The sequence below is a fragment of the Medicago sativa genome, chromosome 6 (assembly GCF_051527215.1).
Source record: "Medicago sativa cultivar Bolivia chromosome 6, Bolivia_mono, whole genome shotgun sequence".
Classification (NCBI taxonomy): Eukaryota; Viridiplantae; Streptophyta; class Magnoliopsida; order Fabales; family Fabaceae; genus Medicago; species Medicago sativa.
This window is the reverse complement of record NC_140754.1, coordinates 81,014,349-81,026,390: the sequence shown is the minus strand read 5'-3', so window position 1 is coordinate 81,026,390 and position 12,042 is coordinate 81,014,349. Positions and strand designations below refer to the sequence as shown.

Genomic DNA, 12,042 nt, shown 5'->3' with positions numbered 1-12,042 from the left:
TCCAGCGAAAGGACATCCTGCTCACCCTTTCTATCCAACACCGCAACACGCTCCTTAAGAGCCTGAATTCTGCGTGGTAAATTCCGAACATGAACACTATGCCAATCCTTGAAAGTTTTATTTTTTATCATTTTCAATTTTTCTTGTAAAACCACCCCAACCATTAACTTCAAAAGACTTCCACTTATCAGTAAAAAATTGTTTATAACCCGGTATGTCACGCCAACATTTTAACATACGAGACGGTCGCGGTCCCCAATCATCTTCATTTGCTGTCAGAAACAAAGGACAATGATCTGACAGACCCCGTAACTGAGCCACTTGCATGTAATTAGGCCGAATCAAAACCAATCCTCTGATAAAAGAAATTGATCCAGTCGACTCATTGATGAACTATCTCCTTTGTACCATGTGTATCGACGACCACAATGGGGAAGATCCACCAACAAGTTTTCATTAATAAACCTGTTAAAAGGCTCCATGTCCGCCACACTAGAAGAAGTTCTCAAATAATGTCCCTCTTCTGAATATCTGATAGCATTAAAGTCGCGACATAAACACACATTCATTCCTGATAACAATTACAAAATCACAGACAACCTATTCCATAACAACCGCTTCTCACCATTGTCGCAAGGGGCATAAACATTTACCAAATAAAATCCATCATTAGATTGAACAAACCGTCCATGTATCATGATAACATGCTCTATACTCACAGTCGACCATACCTCCACAACAATAGTGTCCCACAATAACAGTAAACCACCGAAAGCCCCCACTGAAGGACAATACAAAAAGGAATGAGGTGTACCACCCCATAAGGAAGTACACAAAGCTTTTTCACACACAGATAACTTGGTCTCTCATAAACACATAATGGATGGCCATTTCTCCCTCACTAAAGACCTAACCTCCTTTCTCTTCTTCACCCTCCCTAAACCCCTAACTGTTGGTGTAAGCCCTAGAAGCCAATAATTTATGTTAAACTTATCTTATGTATCATGACTTTTATTATTGAATAATATATTGCACTCTTTATTATATTTATGTAATGTTAATAAAGTCCTTAGAATAGATAGTTTGTGTAATAATATAATTAAGTGTGACTTAATCATGAGATTACATTATCATAAAGAACGCTATTCTTAAATGCATCCGTAGTCAAAGCTTTAATATGAATAAAGGATAATAATAAAGCATCGAGACTATTATGTATGTAGACTGATGACCGCATCTCATGGGTCATAGATATGAGATATTAAGTCTATACATAGGTATAAGTATTAGGAGTAATATTTATACTTGATTGACCCACCGTGAGAATACTACATAGTATGTTATGATATTGTCATAAGATATTCTCACAATGATAATAATGTATATAGCTCTTAGACTTGAAACCACTATGATTCCTAGATGTGGACTCAAGTGCTTTGTTGCCATTCTAACGTTGTCTGTAACAGGATAACCATAACGTTGGTTGATGGGTACTTGATGAATCATGCTGAGGGGCATGAGTGTCCTAGATGGGATTTGTCCCTCCTCATAAACATGAGATATATCTTTAGGCCTCTTGATGAAATATGACTGTAAAACTGCATGGCCATGCCGAACTAAGTCAGTATAAGATATTGGACTTATTCGTTATTCAGTATATTTTGGAATCAAGAAATATAAATATTGATCTATACAAGGGTGACAAAATATCTATGCCTTGGGATCAATGAAGATATCGAGACAAAAGAGTAATTATACACATGAGTATTATCATGGAAAGGTTTCGTCAGATCACTTGACATTCTTGTCACTTGGGTAGCAATGATGTGTTGCTAGATACCGCTCATTGTTTATAGTATTAAATATTAGATTTAATATTATTGCCAACGTGACTAGAACCTATAGGGTCACACACAAAGAACAGTCAAAAGAGAAATATATAAGTAAATTCTGATTGGTAAATATCGACAGAAGCATGATTGGTAAATTCTGTATAACAACAGTGTATATGATATACTGGATTTGATCATAGTTTAAATAAGTCAGATGATATTTGTTTATATTAATTGATCTGATGTATGGAGCTTCGTAACCGATTCTATGTACTCTGGAGAAGCATCCTAGACTCGATCATGATATATGAATAAACAATCAGAGTACTTGTTTAATAAGATCAGATTGTTATGTGGGATTAGGGTAATCAGAAACGTGTCAAGTGTTGATGCGAAATACACAATCTAGAATATTTTGGAACACAATCTGAGATATTTTGGTATGCAATCTAATATATTTTAGTACTTGATCTGAAATATATTTTGGTACATAATATAATATATTTTGGTACTCAATAAAATATATTTTGGTACATAATATGAGATATTTTTGTACTTAATATAATATATTTTTTGTACTCAATATAATATATTTTGGTACTCAATTACACCCCCAGCTAATCTGCGTAGTGTGATCATATGTCAAATTTTAATTTAATTTGTTTTAATTATAAGACCTTAATAATAATAAAAGTGTGTTTGTTATTATTATGTGTGTGAATGATTATGGCCTTAGTCCTTTTTATTTTATTTTGTTTGGATTTTGAAATACGGCCTGCGTGTCGTGCCTCTCTCTCATATTCTATTTGTACATTCTCTTCTCATCCACTCTCTCGTATGTAAAACGAGTTTCTTATTATGTAATGTAAATAGAATACAAGTAGGTAATAGGGCTGAAGGCGTTAGGATAGTCCTGGAGGTCCAGCTTGGAGAAGCAAGGTCGTTTCTAGGATTAGTTTAGATTCTCTCATTGGCTTGAGAGAGTCATAACGTTAGGAGGCCATAATCATGTCACTTTTATTATTGTATAATTGTTATGCATGTTATGATTGGAGTGCGAATATATGTGATATATAAGCCGTGGTGAGGTGAGATCAAATTTAATAAAAATCCTTCAATTCAGAATATTAAGTTCAATGCTTTCCAAAAGTTTAACACCCTTCAAGACTAATATCGAATATGTGGGTTTTGCCTCCGTGAAGCGCATATTTTATACTAGTAAGTTGCGGTGCGGTAATCCATTTTACCCAAGTGTTATTCTTTTGGGTCTAACTTAACTAAATTAATTTTAATAAGATTAGAATAAATTTAGAAGCTATAATTGGGTAATGTCTATATGATAGATTTGAATAAAGAGATATTCACCTAATTGATTTGAAAGTTGTATATGATACAATTGGAAATGTTCCTACCTAAATAGCTGAGTTTTAAGTACAGCCCCCGTTGACTTAAAGCAAGGTGAAATAAGGATTTCAATCCACTAGAAAATCTTCCAACGGGATTTTCCGAGTCAAATGCTTGAAGGTCATTTGATTTGAGTAAAATAGTGGGAGCGTATTTAATTAAAGGCCAAATTAAATATGTTATTTTCATGATACTTATTTTGTATATTTTAAAATTGTAGATGGCCAATAACGCTTCAAACAACATTTTGCGATCACTTATTGAAAAGGAAAAATTGACTGAAACAAATTTTATTGACTGGTACCGTAACATGAGGATTGTCCTCACCCACGAGAAAAAGCTGTATGTGCTTGATGGACCCGTTCCTGAGGCACCACCTGCTGGAGCTCCTGCGGCTCAAAGAAATGGTCATACCAAGCATCTCAATGATTCCGTAGAAGTCTCTTGCATCATGCTAGCCACCATGACTCCCGAGCTGCAAAAACAGCATGAAGGGATGGCTGCGTTCGATATGATCGGACATCTAAGGATTCTTTATGAAGAGCAGGCTAGGCATGAAAGGTTTGATGTCTCTAAGGCCCTTTTCTCTACCAAGCTGTCAGAAGGAAGTCCCGTAGGACCTCATGTGCTCAAAATGATTGGGTACTCTGAGAACCTAGCTCGATTGGGATTTGTCCTTGAGCAGGAACTTGTTGTTGATCTTATCTTGCAATCGTTGCCTGAAAGCTTCGGCAGTTTTGTCCAGAACTTTCTCATGAATGACATGGACAAAACACTTCCACAGCTTGCAGCTATGTTGAGAACTGCTGAGAAAAATATGAAGGGAAAGGGAAAGGCTGTTGCCGTTTTAATGGTTAATAATGGCAAGTCCAAAAAGCACCATAAGAAGCCTAATAAGTCTAAGGGAAATGGCAAAGGCAAATCTGTTGCCAAGCCATCAACCAAAGCTTTGACGCCTACTGGAGGCGTGGCTAAGGAAGGCAAGTGCTTCTACTGCAACAAGCAGGGGCATTGGAAGCGTAACTGCCCAAAGTATCTGGAAGACAAGAAGAATGGAAATGTTCCTACTACTTCTGCAGGTATTTTTGTTATACAAATTAATATGTCTACTTCTACATCTTGGGTATTAGATACTGGATGTGGTTCTCATATTTGTACTGATGTGCAGGGCCTGAGAACGAGTAGAGCATTGGCAAAAGGCGAGGTCGATCTTAGAGTTGGCAATGGAGCAAAAGTTGCTGCTTTAGCTGTTGGAACTTATGTATTGACCTTACCTAGTGGTCTTTTAATTAATTTAGAAAACTGCTATTATGTACCTGCCATTAGCAGGAATATTATTTCAATTTCTTGTTTGGACAAGGCTGGTTTTTATTTTACAATAAAGGACAAATGTTGTTCCGTTTATTTGGATAATATTCTTTATGCTAATGCAATTTTGATTAATGGACTTTATATCCTAGATCTTGATGTGCCTATCTATAACATTAATGCTAAGAGGATGAAACCAAATGAGTTAAATCCGACTTACCTTTGGCATTGTCGTTTAGGCCATATAAATGAGAATCGCATTTCTAAACTCCATAGAGATGGAATTTTGGACTCTTTTGATTTTGAATCATATGAAACATGTCGATCTTGTTTGTTAGGGAAAATGACAAAGGCTCCATTTACCGGTCAAGGTGAAAGGGCTAGTGATCTTTTAGGTCTCATACACACTGATGTGTGTGGACCCCTAAACATAACTGCTAGAGGAGGTTTTCACTACTTCATCACATTCACTGATGACTTTAGTAGATTTGGATATGTGTATCTAATGAAACATAAATCTGAATCATTTACTTTATTCAAGGAATTTCAAAATGAAGTAGAAAACCAACTAGGCAAGAAAATCAAAATGCTTCGATCTGATCGAGGTGGAGAGTATTTGAGCTTAGAGTTTGACAATCATCTAAAAGAATGCGGGATCTTGTCCCAACTCACACCTCCTGGAACTCCACAATGGAATGGTGTTTCCGAAAGGAGAAATCGAACCTTGTTAGACATGGTCCGATCAATGATGAGTCATGCTGAACTTCCAAACTCCTTATGGGGATACGCCTTATTAACTGCAGCTTATACACTTAACCGAGTTCCATCCAAAGCGGTAGAAAAGACACCATATGAGATATGGAATGGTCGAAAACCCAATGTGGGACATTTAAAGATTTGGGGTTGTGAAGCTTATATAAAACGACTTATGTCTACTAAGCTTGAACAAAGATCTGATAAATGTTTCTTTGTGGGATATCCTAAAGAAACTAGAGGATACTACTTTTACAAACCTTCTGAGGGAACAATTGTTGTTGCCAGAAATGGAGTCTTTCTTGAAAAGGATTTTGTCTCCAAAAGAATCAATGGGAGCAAAGTAGATCTTGAAGAAGTTCAAGACCCACAAAGTGAAGACATACCGATGGAGGAACAGGAATAGGATACACAAACTGTTGTGACAGAAATTCCTATTCCAGTAACACAAGAACCAAGTAGGTCTAGCAGGATACGTCAAGAACCCGAGAGATATGGGTATCTCATATCAAAAGAGGGTGATGTATTGCTCATGGACCAAGATGAGCCTGTGACTTACACAGAGGCCATTACTGGTCCTGAATCTGAGAAGTGGCTTGAAGCCATGAAATCTGAAATGGATTCCATGTACACAAATCAAGTTTGGAACTTGATTGAAGCACCTGAAGGAATTAATCCTATAGGATGCAAATGGGTTTTCAAAAAGAAAATCGACATGGATGGAAAGGTTAATACCTACAAAGCACGATTGGTTGCTAAAGGTTTCAAACAAATTCATGGTGTAGACTATGATGAAACCTTTTCACCAGTTGCAATGATTAAATCCATTCGGATCTTACTTGCTATCGCTGCATACCATGATTATGCAATCTGGCAAATGGATGTCAAGACTGCTTTCCTTAATGGAAATCTTCTTGAGGATGTGTACATGACACAACCTGAAGGATTTGGCGATCCTAAAGCACCCAAGAAAGTATGCAAATTACAGCGATCAATCTACGGATTGAAGCAAGCTTCCAGAAGTTGGAATCTTCGTTTTGATGAAACTGTACAACAATATGGATTCATTAAAAATGAAGATGAGCCTTGTGTTTACAAGAAGGTTAGTGGGAGCATAGTCTCATTTCTGGTTTTATATGTGGATGACATATTGTTAATCGGAAATGACATCCCTACATTACAAGGAATCAAAACTTGGTTAGGGAAATGCTTTTCTATGAAAGACTTAGGTGAAGCCTCCTATATATTAGGAATCAGGATCTATAGAGATAGATCACAGAGATTGCTTGGCTTAAGTCAGGGTACATATATAGATAAAGTCCTGAGACGTTTCAATATGCATGATTCCAAGAAAGGATTCATCCCTATGTCGTCAGGTATAAATCTATCAAAGACTCAATCCTCTTTGACTAACGAAGAAAGGGATCGAATGCGTGATATTCCATATGCTTCAGCAATTGGGTCTATCATGTATGCTATGTTATGTACTCGACCAGATGTCTCGTATGCTTTGAGTGCTACGAGCAGATACCAGTCTAATCCTGGCAATGATCATTGGATTGCTGTCAAGAATATCCTTAAGTACTTGAGAAGAACTAAGGATACTTTCCTGATCTATGGAGGTCAAGAAGAGCTCTCTGTAATTGGTTACACTGATGCTAGTTTTCAGACAGATCATGATGACTTTAAATCGCAATCTGGATATGTGTTTTGCTTAAATGGCGGTGCTGTGAGCTGGAAGAGTTCAAAGCAAGAAACAGTCGCTGATTCTACAACAGAAGCCGAGTATATTGCTGCATCTAATGCCGCAAAGGAAGCTGTTTGGATTAAGAAATTCATTTCTGATCTTGGAATAGTTCCAAGTATTGTGGATCCCATTGAATTACTATGTGATAACAATGGAGCAATCGCACAAGCCAAAGAACCTAGATCTCACCAGAAATCCAAACACATGCAAAGGCGCTATCATCTTATTCGAGAGATTATCGAAAGAGGAGATGTTAAAATATGCAAAGTACCAACATTAGAGAATGTTGCTGATCCACTTACTAAAGCTCTTGCCCAGCAGAAGCATGATGGTCATACTAGATCTATGGGTATTAGGTTTATGCCTGATTGGCTCTAGTGCTAGTGGGAGATTGTTGGTGTAAGCCCTAGAGGCCAATAATTTATGTTAAACTTATCTTATGTATCATGACTTTTATTATTGAATAATATATTGCACTCTTTATTATATTTATGTAATGTTAATAAAGTCCTTAGAATAGATAGTTCGTGTAATAATATAATTAAGTGTGACTTAATCATGAGATTACATTATCATAAAGAACGCTATTCTTAAATGCATCCGTAGTCAAAGCTTTAATATGAATAAAGGATAATAATAAAGCATCGAGACTATTATGTATGTAGACTGATGACCGCATCTCATGGGTCATAGATATGAGATATTAAGTCTATACATAGGTATAAGTATTAGGAGTAATATTTATACTGGATTGACCCACCGTGAGAATACTACATAGTATGTTATGATATTTTCATAAGATATTCTCACAATGATAATAATGTATATCGCTCTTAGACCTGAAACCACTATGATTCCTAGATGTGGACTCAAGTGCTTTGTTGCCATTCTAACGTTGTCTGTAACAGGATAACCATAACGTTGGTTGATGGGTACTTGATGAATCATGCTGAGGGACATGAGTGTCCTAGATGGGATTTGTCCCTCCTCATAAACAGGAGATATATCTTTAGGCCTCTTGATGAAATATGACTGTAAAACTGCATGGCCATGCCGAACTAAGTCAGTATAAGATATTGGACTTATTCGTTATTCAGTATATTTTGGAATCAAGAAATATAAATATTGATCTATACAAGGGTGACAAAATATCTATGCCTTGGGATCAATGAAGATATCGAGACAAAGGAGTAATTATACACATGAGTATTATCATGGAAAGGTTTCGTCAGATCACTTGACATTCTTGTCACTTGGGTAGCAATGATGTGTTGTTAGATACCGCTCATTGTTTATAGTATTAAATATTAGATTTAATATTATTGCCAACGTGACTAGAACCTATAGGGTCACACACAAAGAACAATCAAAAGAGAAATATATAAGTATGACTTACATAAAGGGGTGCGTTTAGCAAATGACGCTAATTAGTTAGCAAAACTACTAAACTCGTTGTTGGGCTTAATGAAGCCCAATAGTGACTTCTGACTTGCAGAGCACACTAGAAGTTCTATAAATAGAACCCTAGTGCTGGAGTTTTTTGGTTACACGTTTTGAAGCAACCCTCTTCTCTGCACTTCTGATTCCTTGGCTAGCACCGAGTTTTGGAGGAGCACTGTTCGTGTGGACTTGCTAGAGGCTTTGCTGCTTGCTGCTTGCTTGGCTGTGATCGAGATTCCAGTTTCCAGTTTTCAGCTTTCAGATTTCAGACTTCGAGGTAACAATCGAATCACTGATTCATGTTTGAATTTCGTAATGATCCAAGGAAAGAAAATCGAAATTATTCCGCTGCTTCTACTCCCTTCTGTTGTATTTGATTTTCCTTCACTAACATTCCAGGTAATTATCTTCATTACGACCTCCCACACCCCTCACCGCCTCCACCCTCACACCAACACCTCTACACCGCCCCATCAAGCCCATCCCATTTCACACCCCTCACCAGCCCTCTTCTTACCTCTTCCCGCTCTAGAAAGCACATTGAACATATTAGTCGGATCACCATTAAACTTTGTTATACCCTAATTTTGGACCTAAAAATACTTGTTTAAAATTCTCTTTCATCTTTGATATATGTCTATTACTCTTGAAGAATTGCCAATTTGCTATTGTTTACACTGACATTTTACTCTGCTTTCTTTCCCAATTTAGCTTTAAAAATCTTTTCAACTGTGCATTTGTCTATGTTTCCTTGCATTTCCAAATCATCCAAAAAACATTTTTCTTGCATTTCAAGTCATTTGAATTTGTCTCTGATCAATTGCACATTTCTCTGCATTTTATTTCAATATTATTTGCAAAATTCATAAAAAAGGGTATTTTAGTCATTTCCTGCATTCAAACTCATTTTAGTCCTTAAAAATTGCTTGAGTCCCTTCAATTGGTTTGAATAAATTCTTGTTTAATTCCATGTTCAAATCCATTTTAAAATTGCATTTGAAGTCATTTTGAGTCAGTTTAGCCCCTAGGGGCATTTTAGTCATTTCCAGTGTTAAAACTCTGGTTAATCTCTAAAAATTATCTCTGAGTCTTTTTAGTTGATTTGTAAAACTCTTGCTTTAATTCCATGTCAAAATCCATTTCAAAAATTGCATTCGAGTCATTTTGAGTCGTTTTAGTCCCTAGGGGCATTTTGGTCATTTCACACGAATTTTTGACAGAGAGAGGTTACTTTGAAGTACCTCATTTTTGCAATTGTCTCATTTTAGTCCTTTTGTTGATTTTATTTTTTTGGTTTCACTTTACGTTTATTTCAAAATTGCTTTTTTACTCCATTTTAGTTAATTTTGCATTTTAAGTCCTCAAGTTGTTAAAATTGCATGTTAGTTCATTTTTAGTCCAAGTTATCTTGCAGGTGCCACATGTCCTACTCCTATTGGTCCAACATCCCTTTCATCACCTATATAATGGGTCCCATGGGTCAAGGTCAACTAACTAATTATTTTCTCACAAATCCACAAAATTCACAAAATCATTTTCCCTCCACCTCTCTCATCTTCAACAACCTCTACAACCACTCTCCTCCACCCTAACAACTTTCAACCACCACTCTCCTCCACCCTAACAACCTTCAACCACCATAACCAACTTTCCTCCACCACAAAAACCACCACAAAATCACCATAACAACCATCATTATCATCATCATTCAACCGTCACCTTCATCATCAACCTAACATTCACCATCGTAAGTCTCAAATCCACCGCCAAAATCACGGAATCATCATCAACATAATCGCGAATCAACACCAAAACAGTCACTAACCTTCGAACTCGCAGCAAGCAAACTGGACTCGCAACAACGGTGACGAACTCGGATCATACGCGACGCTTTCGAGGCCGTTCGTGAAGCTGCTCGTGAGGCTGTACGTGACGCTTTCGAAGCTGTTCGTGAGGCTGTGCGTAATACTTCCGAGGCTGTGCGTGAATTCAAGAGCTCCAGGACAAAAATCTCAGCAGCAAGATCCACAACCGGTCCAATTTCGAGTAAAGAACGCGAGGTAATCCTTTCCACTTTCTACATGCTGTTTGAATCCCGATCTGTGCTGCATCTGTAATCTTGTCTTCACGTCCGATTTATTGTTGTTTGTATGTGAATATGTCTCCGTTTTTGCATCAAGTTTAAGCTCCGTTTGAAGCCTCTATGTTCATGTTTCCGCCTTCGTGCCTTTTGTTCATTTTGTTTGTGAAGAGTGAAGAGAAGTGTTGAGGTTACATGATTATATTTCTGTGTGTAGTTGCTTTGTGTTATGTGTTTAGATGTGAGGGACGATTTTTGAAAGATAAGAGAGTTTTAGTTGTATGTGTTGTATGTTTGAAAATGAAAGAAGAAGAGAAAGGAAGGAACGATTGAAAGAAGAAGATGAGGAAGAAGGGATTCTAACCCGTTTTTGCTCCATAACCCAAACCCAACCCGTTTTCCTTTGGGCCTACTAGCTTATTTTATTTTCTGCATCTCTACATCTTTACTTGTTAAATCCCTATGTGAGCTTCTGCACCCCCTGTTTGCCTCAAAATCCATAATAAAATCCCTAAAAAATTATCAAGGTTTTTTGTTGGTTTTTAGTTGTTCTTGAGGACTTTTACATGTTAACCTTGAACTGAAAAATATATGGAGATGAGCTTTGATATTCTTGTTAATGTAATACTTGTTCTCTTGTTAAAATTGTGTGAAAAAATCTCCAAGACTGCTCATGTTGTTTTTAAGGATTCTTGGTGTTAAATATGCTAAATCTTTCACCTCTGAAATATATGCAATTACCTTGATTTTTGTGGTGGGTTTTTGGTGTCATGTGCTTTAAGTAGCTTGATGTTTTTTTGTAGAAATAAAGTGATGAATACACCTAAAATCTTGCTATGATTGCTTAGCTTGATTGTTTTCACTTAATTTCCATGTTATGGCTGAAGGAAAAATGCTCTATAAAATGGCCATAATATGGGAATTATAAGTCCTACACTTGCCACTATCTTGTAGTGAACTTTTAGGTGTATTTAGCATCTTTTCTTTGTTAATTCTAGTTATGTGTTTAAGAACCTTTTGATTGCTTATAATCATCATGATATTTCTCTATATTATGTTTCTAACCCTTCATTTCTTGTTCTATAAGCACTTCATAAACATCCCCATCTCATCTCATATTCACCTTTATTTTCTTGCAATTTAATTTTTTGGCCAAGAACTAGTATGTAAATTTAGGTATTTTGTAATATTGTTTTTAATTCCTTGCAAGACCATAAAATGTATCTAGGCCAATGATATAAAGGACTATGGACTCTAATGATGTACACCGACACAAGCACCGACACACGCACACACATCACATAGATATTTTAGATGTATGGCTAGGGTATGCATGTTTAGATGTATGTTTAGGATTGAATGCTTTAGATGTATGCCTAGGATTTTACACTTAGAAAAAATCAATTTTCCAAAAAACATGAACAACATCACTCAAATCTTTTTCCTAATAAACTTTGGGATCCAAATTCCCATTGATT

At 36.5% G+C, this 12,042-nt stretch overlaps 1 protein-coding gene and 1 long non-coding RNA gene across 2 annotated transcripts; both read left to right on the top strand.

Annotated features, from left to right (window-relative positions):
* The first annotated feature begins 3,456 nt into the window (after positions 1-3,456).
* LOC146917298 (uncharacterized) lies at positions 3,457-4,189 on the top strand. Its single transcript, XM_085721862.1, has 2 exons — positions 3,457-4,089; positions 4,184-4,189. Exons 1-2 carry the CDS (start codon positions 3,457-3,459, stop codon positions 4,187-4,189), a joined length of 639 nt encoding a protein of 212 aa, XP_085577988.1.
* Positions 4,190-4,196: 7 nt separating this feature from the next.
* Positions 4,197-4,640, top strand: LOC146917297 (uncharacterized). Its single transcript, XR_015014153.1, has 2 exons — positions 4,197-4,315; positions 4,405-4,640. It is a non-coding gene; the product is annotated as an uncharacterized LOC146917297 (long non-coding RNA).
* Positions 4,641-12,042: the final 7,402 nt, after the last annotated feature.

Coding starts and splice junctions, on each gene's coding strand:
- LOC146917298 (XM_085721862.1), top strand. CDS start 3,457: ATGGCCAATAACGCTTCAAACAACATTTTGCGATCACTTATTGAAAAG.